General features: G+C 40.6%; 1 protein-coding gene across 14 annotated transcripts in view; it reads right to left on the reverse strand.

Moving 5' to 3' along the window:
• Positions 1-27,617, reverse strand: part of LOC131409410 (HAUS augmin-like complex subunit 3) — a 186,069-nt gene that overhangs the window by 53,899 nt on the left and 104,553 nt on the right. For all 14 annotated transcript variants that reach the window (XM_058546563.1, XM_058546562.1, XM_058546567.1 and 11 more), the window contains 3 exons: positions 23,772-23,829; positions 22,750-22,827; positions 21,669-21,783 (listed from right to left, as the gene is read on the reverse strand). In XM_058546563.1, coding sequence (XP_058402546.1) covers positions 21,669-21,783; positions 22,750-22,827; positions 23,772-23,829 — 251 coding nt within the window. The remainder of the gene's footprint in view (positions 1-21,668; positions 21,784-22,749; positions 22,828-23,771; positions 23,830-27,617) is intronic.

Here is a 27,617-nt window from a genome sequence, read left to right on the forward strand (position 1 = left end):
TTTGTACTTCTTCCAGATCCTAGTACTAATAGTTTTCTTTTAGTTGCTTCTCTTGGTTTCCTAGGCAGGCAATCAGATCATCTTCACAAAACGATCCTTTGCTCTTCCTTTCCAGTTGTTAGGCTTCTCTCTTCATTACATCAACCAGAATCATCATAAATAGTAGCAGGGACGGTGGCTTATCTTGTTCCTGAATCTCACAGGGGAGCTGTGGTGCCGATGCCCGAGCTTGCCATGTTTGCTGGTTTGCAGTGGTATCATTATCAGCCACTGAAGACCTAGAGGGGTCACATGATCTGCCTGCATCTTAGTGAGATACGGTGGAGGCAGCAGGGTGATGGATGGGAAGGGGGAGTGTGGAGTGGGGAGCCAGTCAGGAAGTTATTATAACAGCAGGTGTAGGAGGTGGCAGAGGGAAGAGGCTCCAGACCAGGGGGAACACAGGCCTGGCTGGAATTGGGGGTGTGGGAGGGAGGGGAGAGGAGGACAGCCCCTGAAGGAACTGGGCCTGGTGATGAGCTCCCTCCAGATCTGCTGAGTTTGAAGCATCCGTGGGTCAGCTGGGGAAACCACTGCTGAGACCTGGAGCTGCTGGCCTGGGGCTCAGCACAGAGGGCCATGGCACTGCTGCTCCACCATTTCCTGAGGTCTACCATGCTCCAGGCTTACCAGGGTCTCACCTCCGGCACCTTCTCAATGCTCTGCACCTGAGGGCCTTGTTCCTTTGCTCCCTCTGCCTCATAAGCCACCCTTCTTCCCCTTGTTGTATTTCTCCTCACTCCTGAGAGCTCAGTGCAATGTCATCTCTTCAAGGAAGCTTCCTGACCCCAGGCTAGGACTGTTCGACGCCCTCTCTGCACCTGTACTTCTCCTTTATGACCTTTAAAAAACTGCAATGAGAGCCAGCCCTCATGGCCTAGTGGTTCAAGTTTGGCACGCTCTGCTTTAGCAGCCCAGGTTCAGTTCCCGGGCACAGAACCACATTACTCCTCGGTCAGCAGCCACGCTGTCGCAGCAGCTCACGTAGAAGAACTAGAAGGACCTACAACTAGAATATACAACTAGGTACTGGGGCTTTGGGGAGGGAAAAAAGAGAGGAAGATTGGCAACAGATGTTAGCTCAGGGCAAATCTTTTCCAGCAAAAAAAAAAAGAAAAAGTAAATGTTTTAAAAAAATTGCAATGAAATATTCAGTTGCATTGCTTACTATCCATCTTCCCCACTGAGTGTAAGCTCTGTAGGCAGGGTGACCTGTCTTTTCCAGGCTGTATCAACACATGATTGATGCCCAATGGAGTGGATGAATGGATGATCATGTTGGGAGGTAGGCATCCTTATTCCCATTTTATAAATGGAAAAATCTGAGGTCATAATAGTAGCCAATGACTCAGCTAGACCTGGAGCCCAGATGGAACTAGGGGAAGAAGGAGGGTGTCCTGGGAGCACATGGATGATGGGAAGCGGGCCTTGGACAAAGCCTTGGGAATCCCTCCACTCGGAGGCAGAAGGCACAGGGCCCCCAGAGCACCTGCTCTCTTATCCCAGCAGGAGGTGTAACCTGGCTAACTGGTGAGTTTGGGAGGAACCAGCATGATCAGCTCCAGCTTGGACGCATTGTGGTCTGTCATCCCAGGTGGTAAGCCCTGCCCTTGCAGGGCAACTTCTGCAGCGCAGGGTTAGGTCCAATTTAGGGGCAGGTAGCAGCAGTCCATCTGACCACAGCGCAAGCTATGCTTTCCAATCTAGCTCCATCAGTATGAAGCTGGTGGTGTGTGGATTCCATTCCCCTGACATCGTTCTCGGTAGGTTCCTGTGTGGCATCTCCATTTTTATCTCCCTAAATCCCTGTACTGTCTGGTGTCCTGAGGGACTGGACTCCATAGACCGCCTCGGCCCTCCGGCTTCACTTGGGTTAGGCCAACAGGGCAGATCTCAGAGGGTGGGAAGAAAGAGGGTCCAAGTGTTCCAGCCCCTCCTGTGGGAGCTGTGGCCCTGACAGAATCTGTGACCTTGCAATCTCCATCTCCAGCTCCTGCTGAGCCCTCCTGGCACTGCCCAGGCTCCAGGAACAAGTTCCTCCAAGCGCTCCCTTTGCACTCCCACCAGCAGTGTATGAGAGTTCCCTTCCCTCCACATCCTCTCCAATACATGTTGTTTCCTGTCTTGTTAATTGTAGCCATTCTGACAGGCGTGAGGTGATATCTCATTGTAGTTTTGATTTGTATTTCCCTGATAGTTAATGATTTTGAACATCTTTTCATGTGTCTGTTGGCCATCTGTACATCTTCTTTGGAGAAACGTCTGTTCAGGTCTTTTGCCCATTTTTTAACTGGGTTGTTAGTTTTGTTGTTATTGAGATGCATGAGTTCTTTATATATTTTGGAGATTAACTCCTTATCAGATGCATGGTTTGCAAATATCTTCTCCCAATTGTTAAGTTGTCTTTTCGTTTTGTTGATGGTTTCCTTTGCTGTGTAGAAGCTTTTTAGTTTGATGTAATCCCATTTGTTTATTTTTTCTATTGTTTCTCTTGCCCGATCAGACGTGGTGCTTGAAAATATGTTGCTAAGAACGAGGTCAAAGAGCGTACTGCCTATGTTTTCTTCTAGAAGTTTCATAGTTTCAGGTCTTTAATTCAAGTTTTTAATCCATTTGGAGTTAATTTTTGTGTATGGTGTAAGGTAAGGGTCTACTTTCATTTTTTTGCATGTGGCTATCCAGTTTTCCCAACACCATTTGTTGAAGAGACTTTTTTTTCTCCATTGTATGTTCTTGGCTCCTTTGTCGAAGATTAGCTGTCCATAGATGTGTGGGTTTATTTCTGGGCTTTCAATTCTATTCCATTGATCTGTGTGTCTGTTTTTGTGCCAGTACCATGCTGTTTTGGTTACTATAGCTTTGTAGTATATTTTGAAATCAGGGAGTGTGATACCTCCAGCTTTGTTCTTTTTTCTCAGGATTCCTTTAGCTATTCGGGGTCTTTTGTTGTTCCATATAAATTTTAGGATTCTTTGTTCTATTTCTGTGAAAAATGTTGTTGGAACTTTGATAGGGATTGCATTGAATCTATAGATTGCTTTAGGAAGTATGGACATCTCAACTATGGTAATTCTTCCAATCCAAGAGCATGGAATACCTTTCCATTTCTTTGTGTCTTCTTCAATTTCTTTCAGCAATGTTTTATAGTTTTCGGTGTACAGATCTTTCACCTCTTTGGTTAAGTTTATTCCTAGGTATTTTATTCTTTTTGTTGCCATTGTAAATGGGATTGTATTCTTAATTTCTCTTTCTGCTACTTCGTTGTTAGTGTATAGAAATGCAACTGATTTTTGTATGTTGATTTTGTATCCTGCAACTTTACCGTATTCGTTTACTACTTCTAAAAGTTTTCTGGTGGATTCTTTAGGGTTTTCTATATATAAAATCATGTCATCTGTAAATAGTGAGAGTTTCACTTCTTCCTTTCCAATTTGGATCCCTTTTGCTTCTTTTTCTTGCCTGATTGCTCTGGCTAGGACTTCTAGTACTATGTTAAATAGGAGTGGTAAGAGTGGGCATCCTTGTCTGGTTCCTGTTCTTAGAGGGATAGCTTTCAGTTTTTCACATTGAGGATGATATTAGCTGTGGGTTTGTCATATATGGCCTTTATTATGTTGAGGTACTTTCCTTCCGTACCCATTTTATTCAGAGTTTTTTTTATCATAAATGGATGCTGTATCTTGTCAAATGCTTTCTCCGCATCTATTGAGATGATCATGTGATTTTTATTCTTCGTTTTATTAATGTGGTGTATTACGTTGATTGATTTGTGAATGTTGAACCATCCCTGCATACCAGGAATAAATCCCACTTAATCATGGTGTATAATCTTTTTAACATATTGTTGTATGCGATTTGCTAGTATTTTGTTGAGGATTTTTGCATCGATGTTCATCAGTGATATTGGTCTGTAATTTTCCTTTTTTGTGTTGTCCTTGTCTGGTTTTGGTATCAGGGTAATGTTGGCTTCGTAGAATGAGTTAGGGAGCTTCCTCCCTCCTCAACTTTTTGGAAGAGTTTGAGAAGGATAGGTATTAAGTCTTCTTTGAATGTTTGGTAGAATTCACCAGGGAAGCCATCTGGTCCTGGACTTTTATTTTTGGGGTGGTTTTTGATTACTGTTTTGATCTCCTTACTGGTGATTGGTCTATTCAAATTCTCTACTTCTTCTTGATCCAGTTTTGGAAGGTTGTATGATTCTAAGAATTTATCCATTTCTTCCAGATTGTCGAATTGGTTGGCATATAGCTTTTCATAGTATTCTCTTATAATCTTTTATATTTCTGAGGTGTCTGTTGTAATTTCTCCTCTTTCATTTCTGATTTTACTTATTTGTGCCTTCTCTCTTTTTTTCGTGGTGAGTCTAGCTAAAGGTTTGTCAATTTTGTTTATCTTTTCAAAGAACCAGCTCTTGGTTTTATTACTTTTTTCTATTGTTTTTTTTTTGGTCTCTATTTCATTTATTTCTGCTCTGATTTTTATTATTTCCCCTCTTCTACTGATTTTGGGCTTTGTTTGTTCTTCTTTTTCCAGTTCCTTTAGGTGCATTGTTAGATTGTTTATTTGAGATTTTTCTTGTTTGTTGAGATAGGCCTGTATTGCTATAAACTTCCCTCTTAGAAGTGCTTTTGCTGTATCCCATAAATTCCGGCATGTCATATTTTCATTTTCATTTGTCCCCAGGTATTTTTTGATTTCTTCATTGACCCAGTCGTCGTTCAGTAGCATTTTGTTTAATCTCCACGTATTTGTGGCTTTTCTGATTTTCTTCCTATAGTTGATCTCCAGTTTCATACCACTGTGGTCAGAAAAGATGCTTGGTATTATTTCAATCTTCTTAAATTTATGGAGACTTGTTTTGTGGCCTAATATGTGATCAATCCTGGAGAATGTTCCATGTGCATTTGAAAAGAACGTGTATTCTTCGGTTTTTGGATGGAATGCTCTGTATATATCTACTAGATCCATCTGTTCAAGTCTCTCATTTAAGGCCAATGTTTCCTTATTGATCTTCTGTTTGGATGATCTATCCGTTGGTGTAAGTGGAGTGTTAAAGTCCCCTACTATTATTGTGCTGCTATTTCTCTTTTTATGTCTGTTAATAATTGCTTTATATATTTAGGTGCACCTACATTGGGTGCGTAGATATTTACAAGTGTTATATCCTCTTGTTGGATTGTTTCCTTGATCATTATGTAACGCCCTTCTTTGTCTCTTTTTACAGTTTTTGTTTTAAAGTCTATTTTGTCTGATATGAGTACTGCTACCCCAGCTTTCTTTCCATTGCCATTTGCATGGAGTATCTTTTTTCATCCCTTCACTTTCAGTTTGTGAGTGTCTTTAGGTCTGAAGTGTGTCTCTTGTATGCAGTATATATATGAGTCTTGTTGTTTTATCCAATCAGCCACCCTATGCCTTTTAATTGGAGCATTTAGTCCATTGACGTTTAAAGTAGCTATTGATAAGTATGTACTTACTGCCATTTTTACCTTTTTTTTCCGCCAGTGTTTCAGTAGTCCTCCTCTGTTCCTTTCTCCTTCTATACAGAATTGATGGTCTCTTTAGTTTGACCTCTGTCTGAAAGCTCTACTCTTTAACTCCCTTCCTCCCTCATTTTATGTTTTTGATATCATATCTAACCTCTTCTTTGTGCATTTGTATCCATTACCCTCTTATCATGGAAATAGATAATTTTTCCTATTTGTGGTCTTCTCTTTTCCCCTTAAATCAGTCCCTTTAACATTTCTTGTAGCACTGGTTTCTTGGTGACAAACTCCTTTAATTTTTGCTTGTCTGGGAAATTTTTGATCTCTCCTTCCATTTTGAATGATAACCTTGCTGGGTAGAGTATTCTTGGCTGTAAGTTTTTTCCTTTTAGCACTTTAAATATATCGTGCCACTCTCTTCTAGCCTGTAAGGTTTCTGCTGAGAAGTCAGCTGATAGCCTTATGGGGTTTCCTTTGTATGTAATTTGAATTTCTCTTGTGGCTTTTAGGATTCTCTCTTTATCTTTAATTCTGGACATTTTGATTATGATGTGTCTTGTTGTGGGCCTCTTTGGGTTTATCTTGTTTGGGGCTCTCTGTGATTCCTGTACCTGGATGTCTGTTTCCTTCCTTAGGTTAGGGAAGTTTTCATCTATTATTTCTTGAAATAGATTCTCTGCCCCTTTGTCTCGCTCTTCTCCTTCTGGGACACCTATAACATGGATGTTAGTGCACTTGATGTCCCAGAGATCCCTTAGACTGTCCTCACTCTTTTTAATTCTTTTTTCTTTTACCTGTTCAGCTTGGGTAATTTCCTCTAGTCTTTCGTCCAGCTCGCAGATCCGTTCTTCTGCATCCTCTACTCTGCTTTTGAGTCCCTCTATGAATTTTTCATTTCCAGTATTGTATTCTTCATTTCTGATTGGTTTTTTTATATCTTCCATTTCTTTGTTGACATTATCACTGAGTTCATCTATTCTTATCCCCAGATCAGTGAGCATCCTTAACACTCTTAGTTTGAACTCTCTGTTGGGTAGGTTGCTCATTTCTGTTTCAGTTAGTTCCTTTTCTGGGGTTTTGTCCTGTTCCCTTGCTTGGAATCTATTCCTTTGCCTCCTCATTTTGCCTCTTTCCCTGGGCTTGTGTCTACGTATTAGGTAGGTCAGCTACGTCTCCTGCTCTTGGATAGGTGACCTTATATAAGTGATGCCTTAGGAGGCCTGCAGTGTGCTTCCCTCAGTTCTCAATGTTCCAGGGGTGACCTTTATGTGGGCTACATGTGTCCTTCTGTTGTGGCCTGTTTGCTCTCCCTGTAGGCGCCAGTGAGGCCGAGTTATGCTCCTGGCCAGCTGTTGTAATGCTCAGCTGCTTGTAGTTGTTGTGGGCCCTTCAGTCTCTTCAGCAGGTGTGGGGAGCCCCAGCACAGTGGGCTGCAAGATCTAATACCACATTTGTGTTGTAGTATTTCTTTTAAGTGAGTAGGCCCCCAGCGTGGCAGGTTGTTAGGCTCAGGGGCTTACAATTGCTATAAGCCTCCAGCCTTTAGGTCTCTTGTCAGCTCTCTGAGGATTGCAGCTGGGTGGGGCTGGTCTCAGGCACAGGAGCACCCAATTGTTTCAGGCTTTGGAAGGTGGGGTAAACCCCCTATGTCTTTGAGAAGCACAAATCTGCAGCTGACAGGCCCTGCCGCCCACAGGTCCACACACACAGTCAACACAGTCCTGCCCCATGTGCTGGCCCTGACCTCCTCAAGTGGACCTAGTCTCTCCACAGCGGGAGCCCCACACTCTCCACCACCGCCCCACACTCTCCACCCACTCCTTGTGCACGCCCTGCCCTACAGAAGTAGGCTCAGTTACCCGGCTGCAGAAAATTCAGTCACAAATCTATGCAGGCCCACAAGTTGCCTGAGGGCTTGTTGTTGGGTGGGCCCAGTCTCTAGGGTGGGCTGCCTGCCCTGGCGGAGCTGGATTAAATCGGTGCTCTAGTGGGTGGGGCAGACCTGGGCTAGCAGGCCCCAGTGAGAACTCCAATGGCGTCTGCGTCAGCACGCCCACACCAGGCCACAACAATGGCTGCCGCCAATGTCCCAGTCCCTGGAGAGGTCTCACCTCTCACCGAGATGCACTCAGGGCCTATCCGGTGAGTCTCTTTTCACCCAAGCACTGTGCACCTTTCTTTCTGGTGATTTTACCGTTGCTTTCTGAAATGGGTGAGTTTGTGTGTGGGCCCTTTAAGAGCCAGTTTTAATTTCTTTGTGAACCAGCTTTTCTGGGGGTACTCCCCAATGTTTTAGTAGCAGGCAAGGTCAGATATTATGCCACTTGTCTCGATTGTGCTGGGTCCACAAAATGCCCACAGTGGGAGCGTTCCCCAGCTCAGGGCCCCACTCCTCCAGGGAGGGCTGTGTACCTGTGGGCGGCTCCTGGGCAGCCGTGAAGCTGGCGGCTTGTGAAGGTGGCGTTTTTTCTCTCCAGAAGGGAATTTCTGCCTCTTCCACCTCAATTGGGATTGTCCTTTGTCGCAGGAGTTCCTCTTATCCAGTTTTCAGTTCTCCTTCAGGGGTAATTTTTCCACGAGTAGTTGTAAATTGGCTGTGTCTGCAGGAGGAGGTGAGTTCAGAGTCTCCTTATGCCACCATCTTGACTTCTCTCCTCTAAGATTACTCTTAAGGTGATTCTGTCCCAATTCTTCCCTCCCAGTTTTCTCACTGTAAGTAACGCAGTGTGACTCTGTGTGTGATTTACACTCTGGAACTTGGCTGTGGTTGACCACAGATGCCCTGGTGGGGTCAGAGATTCGGGTTGACAGTTACCCCTCCCGCCGGCTGGTGCCCCTCCATCTGCTGCACTAGTCTTCAGCACTTCGAGGGGGAGGCAGCCCAACGACCATGGTCATCAGGCATGCAAAGCCACTTTCACCTCTGACAAGAAGAAATAGTGAATAACCCTTTCCCACTGAAACTGGTGAGTCTGTTCATTAACAGGAGTTGGTTATCTTGCTTTGCCTATTAATCTGTGCACATTGCTACTGCTATTTTAGAGAATACGTAACATTAGGAAGCTCTGAGGGCTGATAAAACACTAAATTGTTTTAAAATTGCAAACACTTATAGGAATATTGGAAGGAATCAAATGTGCTGGAGATCTGATCAACTTTTTAATAGAAGAATCTGAAAGATTAAGCAATACCATTTAGGAGAAAATGCCTGGATAAGAAAAAAAAAAAAAAAACCTCTGAAGCAGAACTAATCATGAGAGGAGTCCTTTGCTATAATTAATCATTATGGCAGAACTTTCTTATGGAAGTACTACCCAGGATCTAGGAAAAAATAATAATGTGTGGTAATCACATGTTTAACAATGCCCATATCTTGAAATCAGTGCCATAAATTGTATCCTAAAAAAGCAATAATCCAAATGATACCATATGACACCCTAATTACATATTTATTAAACTTCACTTAAAAATAAATTTCCCTTCTGGGAAAAGCAATAAGACTTTTTCAGTGAATGAATGAATGAAATGTAAATTTTATTTCTCTCTTTCGTTCTGTCAATTTTTGCTTCAAGTATTTTAAAGTTCTCTTATAAGGTACATTCAAATTTAGGATAGTTATATCTTCTTGAATTGGTCTTTTATCATTATGAAATGTCCCTCTTTATTTCTAGTAACACTCTTTGTTTTACAGTTTAAGCATCCCATCTGGTATTTGATTTTTATTTACCCCATTTGCAGTTTTTTCTCTGTCTCTCCTTTCTTTAATTCTTATGGGTGAATCACACATTTTTAAATATCCTACTTTATCTCCTCCATTGGTTTTTGTTAGCTATACTTCTTTTGGTATTATTTTAGAGGCTGCCCTAGAAATTACACTGTTCATCTTTTAAGTCACCATAGTCTACCTTTAAATAATACTATGATACTTCACAGACAGTGTAGGAACCTTGCAATAGTATAATTCCATGGGCTCCTCTTCCCACCATTTGTAGTTTTATGCCTTATATTTTAATTCTATGCTGTAAACCCTTTTTTTAAAAAAAAACTATTAATAGTATTATCAAGAATTCAGAACTATATATAAACTATATAAAAATATAAAATAAACTATGTAAAATAAAAATAAAAATTTTAAAATATTTACCCTGATATTTACTCATTCTGCTTCTCTTTATTTTTTCCTGAAGAGCCAGAGTTTCATGTGGTATCATTTCTCTTTAGCCTGAAGAACTTTTAGCATTTCTGGTAGTGCAGGTCTAATAAGACAAATTCTTTCAGATTTTGTAAATCTAAAAATTTTTTCATTTTGCCTTAATTTTTGAAAGATAATTTTCTGGATATAGAATTCTAGATTGACTGTTTCTTTCAGCATGGTATGGATGTTATTCCATTGTCTTCTGGTCTCCACTGTTTCTGGTAAAACGTCAGCTGTAATTTGTATTGTTCTTTGTATATAATGTGTCTTTTTTTCCCTCTGGTGGCTTTCAAGATTTTCTCTTTATCTTTGGTTTTTGTGAGTTTGATTTTAATTTGCCTAATGTGTAGTTTTCTTTGTATTTAACTTATTTGGGGTTTCCTGAGCTTTTTGGATATGTAGATTGATATCCTTAATCAATTTTGGAAAGTTCTCAGTCATTATACTTTAAAATATTTCTTTTGCTTCATTCTCTCTCTGTTTTCCTTGTGAGATACCAAACATACATACGTCAGACCATTTGATATTGTTCCACAGATCTTGAACTCTCTGGTTTGTTTGTTTTTCACTTTTTTTCCTCTTTGTATTTCATTTTGGACACTTTCTATTGGCCTGTCTTCATGTTCATGAATTCTTTCCTATGCTGAATCCAGTCTGTTGTGAAGCTGATCTAATGGATTCTTCAGTTTTGATACTGTATTTTTCATCTCTTACAATTCTATTTGAGTTCTTTCTATAGTTTTCACATCTCTATTAAAATTAACCATCTCAACACATATCATCTACCTGTTCATTTAGATATTTTAGCATTTTTATCATAATTTTTAAAATATCAGGGCTGGCCTGGTGGCACAAGCGGTTAAGTGTGTGCGCTCCGCTGTGGTGGCCCGGGGTTCGCCGGTTTGGATCCCGGGTGCGCGCCGACGCACTGCTTGGCAAGCCATGCTGTGTCGGCGTCCCATATAAAGTGGAGGAAGATGGGCATGGATGTTAGCCCAGGGCCAGTCTTCCTCAGCAAAAAAAAAAAGAGGAGCATTGGCAGATGTTAGCACAGCGCTGATCTCACCAAAAAAAAAAAAAATCTCTTCTGATAGTCCAACACCTGGGCAATCTCTTTGGTCAACTTCTATTGATTGCTTACTCTCTTGGTCATAGGTCACATTTTCTTACTTCTTATTAGGTCTTAAAATTTTTTTAAATTATTATTTGCTAGACATTTTATATAAAAGGACAGTAGAGACTGAAGTAAATATCTACTTCCTAAAAAGGAGACATGATTTCCTATGTCAGGTCACTAGAGCTGGGAGCAAAGTCTATTTGATCTATGGTTAGGTTGGGTCTGGATTTTATTGCAACTTTAGTTTGATTCAGTTCACTGTTAGTTTGAAATGTTTTGAGAGTGTGATCAGAAAATTCCCTTCTATGAGGTCTGGAGTCTGAGAACCGGCACAATTGCAGGATTTCTTGGAGCTTTACAGTTAAGCTGTTAGCATTTCAGAGTATAGGAGATCTTTCTTTGCATTACAAACCAGCTGCCAGCTTTTTGGGCTGCTAGGAAGTTCACTTTGCCTTCCAGTCTCATCCAAGCTTTCTGCACCTTGGGAGATCTCTCCTCCACCAGAATGCCTGGAGGAGTTTCTCTCAGTTCTTCTGCCCTACCCCTGCCCTTGGCAGCTGAAGGTCTGGAATGCCTTGGATTGATTTCTCTTAGTGGTCCTGCCCTGCCCCCAGCTTTGATGTCTGCCCCTAGACACTTTGTACAGACTCATGGGAAAGAGTTGATGAATGATGGCATCTGTAGCTGGGGCTCTTTAGAATTCTGTCACACCAGACTACATATAATTAAGGTTTTAGCTGGTCTCCTCTTCCGCCTATAGGGAAGATTCCTCCTCCTCCTGCCACTCCACCAGGGATGAGAGAAGCCATTGGTTTCTTCTTTTCTGTGAAGGGCTTATCATTTTCTGGAGCTCTGTTTACTTAGCTATATCCTCAGCTCTCTGGTAAGTTTAGAAAAACTGATTTTGTAGTTTATTTATCTTGGTTTAATGTTAGAGCTAGAGCAACAGTCTCTTGTGATTTTTTACATCTTAACTAGAAATTTAGCCTTTAATTTTCTCATGAATTACAAATTTTAAAAAACCACCGTGATCCAGTAGAGGATGAGGTGTGCATCAGGAGAAAGATGCAGAGGAAGTCACTCTAACTTTCAAGCCTATGAACGTGGCTCCTCCATCATGTAGCAGTGTGACCCAGGACCCTAAACCATAAGGTTCCAAGGAGATTCTTCAGCACTGTTAGTGACAATCCAACAGAGCCCCCCTTCAAAGTTGTTCTTGCAGAGAACATCTCAGGTGGTCACTGAAAGTCAGCCTACAGTACCCAGAGCACTCATATAATTCTTTGCAACACCAATCTGCTTACTCGGAGATTACTGAAGCCTAGTACAACTCATTAATGAAGCAGATAGGACGTGAGATTTAATTTTATCTTTAATGGAGACATACCCAAATATTGACAAAACAAACGGTTGCACCTTTGCTGTGTAGTAAGGACGGGTTATATTATTCTCAGAGGCTTACACAAACAAACAAGGACTTATTTCTTGTTCATGCAACATGTCCATCACGGGTCAGCAGCTGAGACTCTGCTCCATGTAATCTGCATTCTGTGATTCAGGAGCAGAGCCCAGCCTACACCTGGAACACTGATGGCTATTGTGGCAGAGGAAAAAGAGTATATGGAACTATTCTTGCTGTAGGCAATAAGATTTTGGAGTGCTTTATTATGGCAGTAATGTTTTGGCTCTTAGAATTTTTACCCAGCAGTGACAAACATCATTTCCATTCACATGTCATCGGCTGAAGCAAGTCACACGGCAAAGCCTGAGGCAGTGGGTAAGGAATAACAAATATTTTTGAATAATAATACATTCAACCACAGTCCACCCTTTTGATCACATATATTTGCTTTCCTCCTCCTTGCCAAGGGTGACAATCCAAAGTCCCATCTGAACAGGACATCAGGATTTAGTACTCATCTTTATATCAGGTCTTGATGTGGCTCCTCTTGATCTGGAGGCCAATGGAATAAAAAGTCAAGTCTATCTTTTACTCCACACATGTGATATGCACCGGTGGGGCAGGAACAGGATGACCACAACAAACACTCTCATTTGGAAAGGGGAAGAGCAGGAGACACACGGCAGTCATTGGTCACAGCAACTCTGAATTTTCATTGGATAGGTGTTGAGGGGGCCCTTCTCTAGCGGTAGAAAAGGGTCCTTGATTAGGCCCTGAATCTGCTCCCTGGGAATATCTTCCAAGTCCATGGTTCTCTATGGCCCTTTGCTCCATTTCCTGGGACTTCCTTTTCCATTATATTTGTTGGCTACGTGTAGGAGGACACTGAAGAATTTTCTTTCCTTGGTGGATGAGCATATTTCCCAGAGTGCTTCCTGCCTATAGAAGACATGGGGCCCAAGGTTTGCTTTAAGCCTCAAATAACTACAGTCTCTCTTAGCTCAGACTGGGGGTTCTTTGGAAAGTACAACTCTCAGAAATGTAGTCAGTTCTATTTGACTTCAGTCAGCTCCATGTGTCAACAGACATACCCACAACTCATTTAGAGATGTACTCTCTCTCTAGATTTCACTGCAGGTACCTTGAGTTTATCAGGAGTTTGTGGGAAAGCCATTGTTAGCCTCTTTTTTTCCAGAGTTATGTTGTCTAACTGTGAAGATTTATGGGTTCCACCTTAATTCTTTCAGAGATGTTAACAGTAGGCCTTAAGGCCACACCGTTAATTTGTTAAAAGGCAGTGTTTTAATTGGGCTTTCTTGCTCAAAGCCCTTTTCAGATTCATCTTTTACTGTTTGAAGATGAGAATCATTTCTATATTCAAGTGTGTAAGACTTCAATTTTCTGGAATCTCTTTATTCCCTTTCATTCCTACTTGTACACTGGCCAATTCTCTTCTGAGTTTGTTTCTTATAGTACCTTCTCACATGCAGACAACAGCAACCAAGCATGTTCTAGCATTCTGTTGGGCCCCTCTGCCTAAAGCCTCAGCTCATTAGGACATTAATGGCCTCACAAGTTATCACAGGTGACAATTTTACCAAACGTTGTACCATTTACAATATGCCATCCTCCAGCCTCCAATAAACATCTCCTCACGGCTCGCCACCTAGCCTCAAAGCCAGTGCCACGTTTTAGGATTCATTATAGCAGCCTCTTACTTCTGGCACCAAGTCCTACAGATACTAGGATAGGCCAAGTTATACTGCCATAATAAAGCACTCCAAAATTTTATTGCCTACAGCAAGAATAGTTTATTTCTCATTTTCACTACATTTCCAATACAGATTGGCCCACCATTTATAATGCAGGATGATGGAGCAACCTCTATCAATTTTGCCAGGTGTGGTAATAGAGAGAGGAGAGATTAAGAAGAATCATGTGCAGTTTCTTAAAGCCTCAGCTTAGGAGTGACACATGTCACTTTTGCTTACATTTTATTAGCCAGAGCAAGTCACATGCCCAAGTCTGACATCTACTAGGTAGGGAAGCACTATCTTCCTCCAGAGAGGGGGAGCGGCCCACAATATTATTTACCACACGTCCTTACAAGAGAATATCTCAAAAAAGTCTTAAGCAGAAGAAAATCTAATATATTTTGAAGTAAAAAATCCTTTTAAGTTTCAGTCTGAAAATGTTGAGTTTAATGCACAGCCAATAGAGAATTTTTAAATCTGCATTTTGTAAAACTTTTAGGAAACCACCTAATCAGGCAAATATGTAATGATTACTGTAAAGAAAGATGCGTAGGTGGCCTGTCTTGGACCCCACTGTGCAGAATGGCTGTGTCTTCTGTGTGCGTTTGAAAATGCTGAAGCAGGAGGCAGCAGCCCTGAGGTCTGGTCCTGGCTCTGACGTGCACTCCGTAGGCAGGTCCCAGCTCTCTGGGTCTCAGGCTTTCGTCAATCAATCACAGCTTTGCAGGTGATTTCTAAGACTTCTTCCATGTCTCCATTTGTATATATAATCTACATATTTTTAAAGGTTTTTCAAGGAAATTGTTATTCTTTGAAAACGTTACTAAATATTTCAGACTATAACATCGAATTGCCTTTTTGCGCTTCAAACAATAAGGCATTTACATGAAACAAACTTTTTTTTTTAATTGATGTTTTAATAGTTTTTAACATTGTGAACTTTTGGGTTGTACATTTTTGTTTGTCCATCACCATATATATGACTCCCTTCACCCCTTGTGCCCACCCCCCATCCCCCTTGCCCCTGGTAACCACAATACAGTTTTCTCTGTCCATGTGTTGGATTATATTCCACATATGAGTGAGATCATACAGTGTTTGTCTTTCTCTTTCTGGCTTATTTCACTTAACATAATACGCTCCAGGCCCATCCATGTCCATGTTGTTGCAAATGGGACGATTTTGTCTTTTTTATGGCTGAGTAGTATTCCACTGTATATATATACCACATTTTCTTAATCCAATCATCAGTCAAGGGACACTTAGGTTGCTTCCACTTCTTGGCTATGGTGAATAATGCTGCAATGAACATAGGGGTGCATAACCCTCTTTGGATTGTTGATTTCGGGTTGAAACAAACATTTTTAAGAGTGTATTTGATCTTGCTTTTTTTTTTTTTGAGGAAGATTAGCCCTGAGCTAACATCTGTTGCCAATCCTCCTCTTTTTTGCTGAGGAAGACTGGCCCTGGGCCAACATCCATGCCCATCTTCCTCCACTTTATATGGGATGCCGCCACAGCATGGCTTTTGATAAGCAGTGCCTGGGTCTGCACCTGGAATCCGAACCCGCAAACCCCGGGCCGCTGAAGCAGAGCATGCACACTCAACCGCTACGCCACCAGGCCGGCCCCCAGATCTTGCTGCTTTTTTACCATGTGCTATGCTAGGCCTCTGTTGGGAACATAAAACTCATTTCCACAGCAACTAATTATAGTATAAGTCACAAGTTCTGGCTTACGACTGCCGGTGGAGAATTAGAAGCAACCATCTTGCAAATATTAAAGCTTTTTATTTTTGAAATTCTCCCAAGAACTAATCAAGCTAAGAAAATGCAGGAAAGACATACACAATATCCAATGTAGACATGAACTTCTCAAGTTGGCTTTATAAGTGATCAGCTTAATATGAATCTGAAGAGAATTATTTTCTGCCTGTATTCTATATCTTTTTCAAAAATCAGTTGAGCATATTTATGTGGATCTATTTCTGGCTTCTCTTTTCTGTTCCATTGGTCTATGTGTCAGTCCCTCTGCCAACACCACACTCTCTTGATTACTATATATTAAGTCTTAATATCAGATAGTGAGTCCTCCTACTTTATTCTTTTTCAAGATTGTTTTAGGGCCGGCCCCGTGGCTTAGCGGTTAAGTGCGCGCGCTCCGCTGCTGGCGGCCTGGGTTCGGATCCCAGGCGTGCACCGACACACCGCTTCTCCGGCCACGCTGAGGCTGCGTCCCACGTACAGCAACTAGAAGGATGTGCAGCTGTGATATACAACTATCTACTGGGGCTTTGGGGGGAAAAATAAATAAACAAAATTAAAAAAAAAAAAGATTGTTTTAGCTATTCTAGGGTCTGTGCCTTTTCATATAAATTTTAGAATAATCTTGTCTATGTCTACAAAAAACTTGCTTCAGTTTTAGTAGGGATTGCATTAAACCTATGGATCAATTTAGGGAGAACCGACATATTTATTATGTTGAGTCTTCATTCTATGAACACAGTATGTCTCTCCATTTACTAGATCTCCTTTGATTTCTTTCATCAGCATTTTGTAATTTTAGACATACAGATTCTGTACATATTTTGTTAACTGCATACTTAAGTATTTCCTTTTAAGTGACTGTAAATGGTATCGCATTTTTAATTTTGATTTCTGCATGTTCATTGTCAGTTTATAGAAATGCAATTCGTTTTTCTGTGTTGATATTGTGTCTTACGCCCTTGCTGAATTCACTTACTAGTTCTAGGAGTTAAAAAATTTTTTTCTTGTATATTCTTTGGGAATTTCTATACAGACAATCATGTCATCTGAAAATAGAGACAGTTTTATTTCTTCCTTTCCAATCTGTACTTGTATCTTTTTCTTGCCTTATTCAGTGGCTAGAACTTCAATATTCGATATTAATAAGTTGTTCCTGATCTTAGGGGAAAAGCATTCAGCCTTTCACCATTAAATATGCTGTTAGCTGTAGGTTTTTTGTAGGTGTTCTTTATGAAATTGAAGTTGTTCCCCTCTCTTTCTAACTTCCTGAGAACTTTTATTATGAATGGGTGCTGGATTTTGTCAAATGCTTTGTCTGGGTCAATTGATATAATCATATTATTTTTATTCTTTAGCTTGATCACATGCTGAATTACATTGACTGATTTTCAAATGTTTAACCAGCCCTACACAACTAGAATAAATCCCACTTGGACATAGTGTATAGTTATTTTCAGACATTGTTAGATTTAATTTGCTAATATTTTGCCAAGGATTTCTGCATCTAAGTTTGGGAGTGATGTTGATCCGTAGTGGAGTTTTGTTTTGCTTTATTTTGTTTTTACTCTCTTTGTCTGGTTTCGGTGTCAGGGTAACACTGGTTTCACAGAATGATTGGGAAATGTTCCTTCCTCTTCTATTTTCTCAAGGAGGTTGTATACAATTGGTGTTAATTCTTCTTTAAGCGTTTGGTAAAATATTCTAGGGAAGCCATCTCGGCCTGGAGATTTTTTTTTCAGGAGCTTTTACACTATAAATTCAATGTATTTAGTCCAAATAATAGGACTATTTGGGCTATTTCATCTTAGTTGGGTTTTGGTAGTTCGTGGTTTTCAAGAAATTTGTCCATTTCTTTTAAATTGTTGAATTTTTGAGCATAAAGTTGTTCATAGCATTCCCTTATTATCCTTTTGATATCTGCAGGATCTGTACTAATATCTTCCATTCTATTCCTGATATTGATGATTTATGTCTTCTCTATTTTTATTTTTGTCAGTCTTGCTAGAGTTTATCAATTTTATTGATTTTTCAAAACATCAGCTTTTCTCTCATTGATTTTCTCTATTGTTTTCCTATTTTCAATTACATTGACTTCTGCTCTTATCTTTATTATTTCCTTCCTTCTGCTTGCTTTGGGTTTATTTTACTCATCTTTTCCAAGTTTCCTGAGATTGAAACTTAAGTTATTTATTTGAGATCTTTCCTCCTTTCTAATATAAGTATTTAGTGCTATACATTTCCCTCTTGGCACTGCTTTAGCTGCATCCTTTGCCTGAATCTTTGACAAAAATGTTTTGCTGTAACACTTGGTTAGTGACAGCCAGAGTAGCTTTGGGCCCACTGAACAAAACAGATGATTGGTGATTTATGCACAGAGACTCATCGTGAATCACAGATAGATTCTTTCATACACTATAAAGGAGAATATCCAGAGCACTATTCCATCAAAGCACTAAGATGGCAACAAAGCTCAAGAGTGAACCAAATAAGCAAAATACTTTTCCTGCCTATGCAGGAACCATCTTCTAGGACTTTCCACACCTCTGGAGAGAGGGCAGGAGTGTTATTAAATCTATTACATGCCTTAGAAATTCTGTATTATCTTAGATCCTAACTGGAGGGTGAGCAAAACAGAAGAAAGGGCATCTTCTGGGAGGAAGTACACAGAGAAAGCTGGAGTGAGCAAAACACCTCAGGGTGCACTTGTGTTCAAGGCATAGAGGAGGGAAAAGAGACAAAGATAAAGAATAAGTAGTGAGCACTAGAAAAGATGCTCAACATCAGTAGTCCTCAGGGAAATGAAAATCAAAACCACAATGAGATACCACTTCACACCCACTAGGATGGCTAGAATCAAAAAGACAGATAACAAAAAGTATTGGTGAGAATGTGGATAAATTGGAACCCGATACACTGCTTGTGGGATGTAAATGGTGTAGCTATTTTGGAAACTAGTTCAGCAGTTCCTCAAAAAGTCAAATATAGTTGCCACTGAATTGTCCTTATTTTTTTTTTTTTTTGCTGAGGAAGATTCACCCTGAGCTAACATCTGTGCCAATCTTCCTCTATTTTGTATGTGGGTCACCACCACAGCATGGCTGACGAGTAGTGTAGGTCCACGCCTGGGATCCAAATCTGTGAATCCGGGCCACTGAAGCAGAGCATGCCAAACTTAACCACTACACCATGGGGCCAGCCCCTGAACTGTACATTTTTAAATGGTTAAGATGGTAAATTTTATATTATGTTATTTTACCACAGTAAAAAAAAAGTTAAACATAGAATTACTATATGACCCAGCAATTCTACTCCTAAGTATATACCCAAGAGAAATAAAACACATGTCCACACAAAAACTTGTACATGAATGTTCATAGCAGTATTATTCACAATACCCAAAAGGTAGAAACAACCCAAGTGTGCAACCCAACTGATGAATGGATAAACAAATGGAACATTATTTGCTGGTTTATACTGAAAAATATAGAATACATTATTCCATACAATGGAATATCATTCAGCCATAAAAAGGAATGAAGCCCTGATACATGCTACAACATGGATGAACCTTGAAAACATTATGTTCAGTGAAAGAAGCCAGTCACAAAAAGCCACATATTGTATGATTCCATTAATGTGAAATGTCCAGAACAGACAAATGTATAGACAGAAAGTAGATTAGTGGTTTCCATGGGGAAGGGAAGAATGCAGAGTGATGGCTAATGAGTATGCAGTTTCTCTCAAGGTGATGGAAATGTTCTGGAATTAGACAGTGGTGATGGTTGCAAAACTTTGTGACTGTACTAAAACCCACTGAATTATACATGTTAAAAGGGTAAATTTTGGGGCCAGCTCCATGGCGTAGTGGTTAAGTTCAGCGTGTTCAGCTTCAGTGGCCCAGGTTTGTGGGTTCAGATCCTGGGTGCGGACCTACACCACTCATCAGCTCATCAGCTCACTGAGGTGGGTCAAGGTGGAGGCCAGGCACCAAGGACGGTGCAGAGAGCAGGGGAGGGAATGGCTGAGAGGAGGTTCCTGGCCCAGGGCAGATGGCCGGGACTCAAGGCTAACGCTCAGAGGCTGGGCTTGGGCCCCGACTGCTTTACCTACACTCTTGTTATCCTCATACCCACTCAGCACGTCTCTTCTGCCAGACCAATATTCCATTAGTCTTTGGTTTTTGTTGCTTTCCCTGTTGCTGCCATCATGAACATAATTTCCACAACCACTCTTTAAAATCCAGCTTAGTATATAGTAACATTCTCATTCCTCTCTTACCTTGACATATATAATATTTCTTCCCCAATTTTTTTACTCAAATAAGTCTTGTGATGGTGGTGTTTTTGGAGAGGAGATGTTTTCTGGTCAACCAGAAACTTTGAATTCTACGCTATTTACTCATTTATTTGACAGATCCTCACTGAGTCTCCACACCTTGTGCAGCACAGCAGGGACAAGAGCAGAGTGGCCTGGCCCTCACAGAGCTGACATTCCAGCTGGGACAGACAGTAAGGAAACAAACGAGAATATTTGTGACACCAGGGAGTGGTAGTGCTGTGAAGGAAAGTGAGCACAGGGTGGTCAGGGAAGGTCCTCGAGGGAATGCCACCAGGGCCAAGTGGACGAGGTGAGGGTTGAGCCCTTGGGGGAAAGGCCTGAGTAAGGCGTGTGCCTGGACCAGCCCAGTGGCTGGACAAGGTGGGAGGCAGCGAGGTAGAGAGTGGCTAGCACCTGCGCTGGACTAGAGGACCTGGCCCTGCTCTTGTAGGGCTCGTACACCTTCAGAAAAGACAGTGGCAATGACAGAGAGGTGAGTGAATGAGGAGGGGAGTGCAGGGGCTTGAGAACACAGACGGACAGACTTCGTGGAGTGATGTCCCTAGAGTGACTCTGAGGGTGAGCAGGGTGACAATGAGATAATGTGGGATGGTAGGGTGAGGAGGTCCACAGGAGACAGCAGCATGAGGGAAGAAGCCCGAGGTGAGAGGGAGGGTGGCACCTGCAGTTGCTGAAGGAGGGGACAGTAACAGCAGGTGCAGTGACCTTCCGAACAGCCGGCCCATCCAGGCCCCTCTTCTTCCTCAGAGCAGAATGCTGACTTTGTTCCAGGCAGTGATGTACCTGGCCCTGGTGAGAAATTGTGACTGTGCCTCATTGTTCTAGAGAGTAACCTTTATCAGCCTCCCTTGCAGCTAGGGCAGCAACATGACCCAACTCTGGAAAATGCGGTGTAAGAGTTGTCTGCAGCGGGGCTCTGGGGGAGGACTTTCACCTTTCTGACCAAAGGGAAGATGTGAGAGGAGAGCCTGTACCTTCTCTCTCCATCCTGCTTTGGAGACAGGTAGCAGGTATTTCATAACTAGAGGAAGCAAAGCCAACATCCTAAGAATATTGACTCGGAAAGAAAGACGGACTGACATTGTTGAGCTGCCCAACAAAACCTGACACCTGCCTCTGGAACTCTCTTTGAGTGTAAGTCACTGTCAGAGAGGGACTGTCACTTGCAACCCAGTGTGCTCCTGGCCCACTTGACGGGGTGGCAGTGGCAGCGGGGACATTCACGCTCCTTTGCAAAGCAGGAGGTGCGCATGCTCAGCACCCTGGGCTCTGTCTTCTTTGCATTGACACTCATCTGGAGGGAATGCATGACTTGCACTTTTAATTTTTTTGATACTTCTATTACATTCTTTAGCAATAGACTTCTTTTTTAGTGGTGAAGAGCAATCAGTTCTTTCATAATTAGGAAACTCCTGGCATCATAGTTATCTACTCTTCTTTTCAACAAGATTAACTACTGAAGAAAAATATAATTTCTTTCTTATGAAAACAGCCTTGGAACAACTTCAGGCTTTCAAAATCATGTCAGCATTTCTGCAGATCTGATAATATTGTGAGCTCATATATCTTACCACTGTGAAGTCAGGGTAGAAAATACATCATCTCTTTCAGATTCCTGGAATAACTTCAAAAGTTCTGGATCCCCAGATAAGTGTGCAAGAATGCGCAATTCAATCTGTGAAAAGTCTGTTAGATAGAGTTCTGCATTAATTTATAATCTAGCAACAATATCCCTCATTGTTGCTACCCATCCCCCAGCTGACCCTCAATCTCTCCTCCCACTGAGGTATCAAGGTCAACATCCCCACCTCCCACATGCCAGGGTCCTTTGGCCTCAGGGCCACTGGCCATCCTGTGTTTGCAAGTCTAAGAGACCTCTTCTGCCTCTGTGAGCTGGCAATGCCTCCAGAGTGGGCTGTATTCATTCATTCGTTCATTCTATACATCAGAATTTTAGAAAGGGCCTACTATGTGCCAGGCTGTGTGCTTGGAATATGGCAGTGAACAAAACAGACAACAATCCCTTCCTTCATAGAGTTTACATTCTAGGAGGCGGAGACAATTTGAGTGAATTATCTGGTATGTTAGAAGGTGAGAAATGAAAAAGATAGATCAAGATAAGGAGGTTCAGGAGTGTGTGTCTGTGCGCGTGTGTGTGTGTAGGGAAGTTGCTGTTGTAAATAGGGCAGTCGCTGTACACCTCATCAAGACAGCTCATTTGAGCAAAGGCATGGAGGAGGCAAAGAGGGGAGCAGAATGATATCTAGGGAAGTGGGTTCCATGCAGGGCCTGAAGTGGAGCTGGTCAGCATGTTGGAGGACAGCAGAGTGGCCAGAGTGACTGCAGCAAGCAAGGAAGATGGAGAGCTGTGGGTGACGAGGACAGAGAGGAAAAAGAAGGGGCAGACTGAGTGGGACCATGTAGGGGTATTTGGGATCTAGCTATGGTAAAGTAAGAGGACCCAGGAAGCAGATATGTTCTTATTTACTACGCATAAGAAATCTTTGCTTCATAGAAATATTTGCCTTAGGATTTAAAGAATGAGTTCTATAAATACCTTTGAATTATTCAATTTCTAAATATTTGAACTGTATGAGATGCATAAAGTGAGCTACAATGACACAGCGTCTCTCTACCATAGCTTGCACATACCTGCTGCTAGGAAGGTGTGGCCTTCAGATGAAACAAACATGGTCCTTGGGGAGATGGTGAGGATTTCGTCCTCCTTACCTGAATTGTTATTTCAAAAGCACTTGATGAATTTGGTCATGAGCTGATTCATAGCTATTCCTCATACAAAGTTATTTTAACATCATTCTAAAGTCAAAAGAGTCTAAATTTCTAATTTTTATTAATGTAATCTTAAAATATCATATTACTACTGAAAGTAAACTAGATTTTCTGTTGTTAAAATTTTCTGTTCAGTCTGGAACTTGTAATGAAGTAAAGGTCAAATATTGACACTTGAACCTATTCCAGTAAGAGCAATCTAGAGACTCTTTGAGCCTAAGTGATTAGAAAATTGACTTTGGGGAAGCATGAACTCTAAGATTTTCGCACTGAATACATTTTAAAGGGCGGTAGGAGACAAAGCTGCCTATGATCACCTTCCAGGAGTCCGGTTTAAGCCTGATTATGTGTATTTTAAGAAGGACTGCACATCACGCTTCCTTGTTTTGCCATGATCTTCTGGGGCAGCAGTTCCCAAAGCCAAGGGGGCAGGAATTTGCTGGGAATGGGCCACAGAACCTTGCTTTAGATTTGACCGTTTTTTTTTTTTTAGAAATGTAACCATCAGTGGAAGAGCTTAAAAGAAAGAAGAGTGTTAGTATGCTTTTATAAACATTTCCAGTAATTTTCAGGCTTTAATAAAAGGCAGTTCTATTATATGTTTGTTTTTTCTTTACTGAGAAGTTTGTAGGGGAGAGATGGTAGGAGGGGAACTACTTTCCTTGTATAATTATCATCTATTTTAACTTGTAAACTGCTAAAAGGGAGGTACCATGTCACTTTAGCTGTGTTTTATTTTTCAGTGTATATTTAAATCCTGGTTATGCAAAGGAGAACTTCAGGAAAGCAAAAGAGTTAGTTATACAGAAAAGCAATTACAAACACTTGTAGATTTTTAAAAAATGTTACCCAAGACTTTAGCAAAATAGAAAGAAATGTGTTACCTTTAAAATTTTGAGGTTTAGTAATTTGAATTGGGTGCTTGGAGATACCTTGGATATTCTGTTAATAGTAAGAGGAAAATAGCTTTAGTTGAAATAGTATCTACTCTTAAATTAATCTGTACATTTCAGGGTATTAAAAATGTATCACATTTTATTAAACATTAACAAAATAATTAATTCCAATGTATTATGAATAAGCATATTCATATTAATACAACTTTTTAATACTGAAACATAATTTTGGTGGCTATACCAGCAAGTATAATCAGCAAATGTGAGCCTTATCATAATTATATACAGTAATTCTTTTATCAGCAGCTTAAATTATGAACTTAGTTAACTTTAAAATTTCTACATAATATACTAAACATAGATTTCTGTGAAATTTGTGCATTGTACTTTCCTTTCAAAATGTATTTTAAGATAAAAATTTAGGTCTCTCCACTCTGCTCATCTCCTCTCCTCTACTACTCTTGGCACTTGGTATCAGCCTTGGTCTTAGCACTTGCTAATTGTACCAATTCTACACGATCTCTAACAGAAAGTAAAAGAGGAGGGAATACTTCCTTACTCATTTTATGAGGCCAGTAATATCCTAATAAGAAAACCAGAGACAGATATTTCAAGAAAAGAAAACTACAGACCAATATCCCTCATGAATATAGACACAAAAAATCCTGAACAAAATATTAGCAAATCAGGAGCTGAGCTCGTGGCCAAGTGGTTAAAGTTCCGGGTGCTCCACTTCAGCAGCTTAGGTTCGCAGGTTCAGATCCTGGGTGTGGACGTACACCACTCGCCAGCCATGCTATGGTGGCATCCTACATACAAAATAGAGGAAGACTGGCACAGATGTTACCTCAGGGCTAATCTTCCTCAAGCAAAAAAACCCCCCAAAAAACAGGAAGATTGGCAACAGATGTTAGCTTAGGGCGAATCTTCCTCAGCAAAAAAAAAAAAAAAAAAATATATATATATATATATATATATATTAGCAAATCCAATCCAGAAACAGGACAGTCATCATGACCAAGTGGGGTTAATCCCCAAAATCTCAGCCTTGGCTGGTTCAACATTTGAAAAATCTGTTAATGTCATTCACCACATTAATAGATTAAAGAAGAAAAATCATATGATTATCTCAATAGATGCAGAAAAATCATTTGACAAAATTAAACATCCACTCTTGATAAACACTACTCTCAGGGGGCCAGCCCCGTGGCTTAGCGGTGAAGTGTGTGCGCTCTGCTACTGGCGGCCCGGGGTTCGGATCCCGGGCGTGCACCGACGCACCACTTGTCTGGCCATGCTGAGGCGGCGTCCCGCGTACACCAAACAGAAGGATGTGCAACTATGACGTACAACTATCTACTGGGGCTTTGGGGAGAAAAAGGGAAAAAAAGGAGGAGGATTGGCACTAGATGTTAGCTTAGGGCCAGTCTTCCTCAGCAAAACGAGGAGGATTGGCATGGATGTTAGCTCAGGGCTGATCTTCCTCACAAAAAACAAAACAAAACAAACAAACAAAAACTACTCTCAGAAAACTAGGAATAGAAGGGAATCATCTAACATAATAAACAGAACCTGTGACAAAATCTAAATCTAACATCATCCTTAATAGCGAAAGATTCAATAGTGAAAGATTCATCCTTGCCTTAAGATCAGGAACAAGGCAAGATGTCTACTCTCAACATTTGTATCCAACATAGTATAGGAGGTCTTAGCCAGCACAATAAGGCAAGAAAAAGAAATAAAAAGGATACAGTGGAAAGGAAAAAATAAAATGTTCGTTATTCACTGAAGGCATGATCATCTATGTCTTCATAGACATGTCATGGAAACTACAAAAAAGGTACCTAGGACTAATAAATGAGTTGACCAAGGTACCAGAATATAAAGTCAATATACAAAAATCAACTGTATGTCTACATACTACCAATGAACAATTGGAAATTCAAATTAATGAAAAATGCCATCTATAACAGCACCCCCAAAATATTTCCATATAAGTCTGTATGCTGAAAACTATAAAATCCTGATGAAAGAAATAAAATAAGCCCTAAATAAATGGAAAGACATACCATGTTCATGGATTAGAATACTCAATACACCAATGACTCCCAAATTGATCTATAAATTCAACACAATCCCAACCAAATCTCAGCAAGATTTTTCATAGCTATCCACAAGCTGATTCTATAATTTATGAGTCATAGACCTAAATGTAAAATGTAAAACTCTAAAACTTTTAGAAGAAGAAAGACCTAAGAGAAAATCTTTGTGATCTTGGGTTAGACAAAGAACTGTTAGAAACACACCAACAGCATGGTCCATAAAGAAAACAATTGAAAAATTGGGCTCCATCAAACCAGTAAAAACCTTTGGTTTGTGAAGGACACTGTTAAGGGAAGAAAAAGCAAGCCTCGTACTAAGAGAATTTTTTTTGCAAATCACATTGGATTCAAAATATATACAGAATTCTCAAAAAACTCAGCAATGAGAGGTACTTCCAGAATGGCAGAGTAAGGACCTTGCCAACTCATTCTATGAGGTCAGTATTACTCTGATACCAAAGCCAGACATCAAATACAACATCCTCCATAAATAAAAACACAACAATCCTTGATAAAATATTAGCAAGCTGGATCTAGCAGCATATAAAAATGGTTATATACCACGACCAAGTGGGATTTATCTCAGGAATGCAAGGTTGATGTAAAATCCAAAAATAGTTAATATAATATATCAGATTAGTAGAATAAAGGAAAAAAAACACATCATCATCATAGAACATTAAAAGCATTCAAAAAAATCCATCACTCACTCATATTAAAATATCTCAACTACCTAGGAAAAGAAGAGTCTTTTCTCAACCTAATAAAGAGCATCTACAAAGTTTATTCACTTTGAGTACTTTCAGTGTCTAGAGCTGTATAAAATAGGACGTGTTCTCTATCAAGTAGTATGTCAAATCAGGATCAGATCAGACCGTAATTAATGTATCCAGCTAAAAGCTCTTGGTAAGCACAGCGGGATGTCAGGATCACCCAGCAAACAAGTGCACAATTCCTAAAATCATTTCCCTCCCACAGCACATAAAACATCAGTTTTAATGAAAGTTGCTTTACTGAAAGAAAGAGGGATAAAGCACCTGAGAAAGCAGTAATGTTAAGTTTAAATTGATTATATTTAGATGAATATGAAGGAAGCTTTAAATAACTAAATGCCAATTTTTATGTTTTACAATATAACAATAGGATAAGAGAAACTTGACTACAAATCGCACTTATATAGCACACTTTGCTAAATACATTCTATAATTTGAACATTTTAAGGAATGCTAAAATACATATCTTGTTTTTTGACCATATGGAAGAATGCAATCCTAAGAAGGGACTTGAAGGTTTAGCTCTTTATTTTTTCCCCCATCATTGCTGACAGATATCAGCCTGACTCCCAGGCACTCCCACTAATCTCAAATGGCTTCTTCTTTTCTATTATCCTGCAATGGTATCCTTCTTTTCTATTATCCCAATGGTGTCTTAACATGAGTACAGCCATGTTTGGCCGCTCCATTGACCTACAGCCACCAGCACAAAAAGAAATATAAAATCTGCTTTCTGCGTGGTGGGAACTGGCCCTTCTCCCATGGAGAAAGTTGCAATGTGTAAAAATTTCAAGGCCTTTCGGGCACCACAGCCTGGGGCAGACTGGCCATCTGTGCCGGGCTGGGACGATAAGCAAGGTAAACAATGCACGTACACAACTACTGGGCTGGGGCGATAGCCAGGGGGTTCAGTGCATGTACGCCACTGATAACCATTTGTGCATGGGAACACTAGATGC

Source organism: Diceros bicornis, chromosome 8, assembly GCF_020826845.1.
Source record: "Diceros bicornis minor isolate mBicDic1 chromosome 8, mDicBic1.mat.cur, whole genome shotgun sequence".
NCBI classification, from domain to species: domain Eukaryota; kingdom Metazoa; phylum Chordata; class Mammalia; order Perissodactyla; family Rhinocerotidae; genus Diceros; species Diceros bicornis.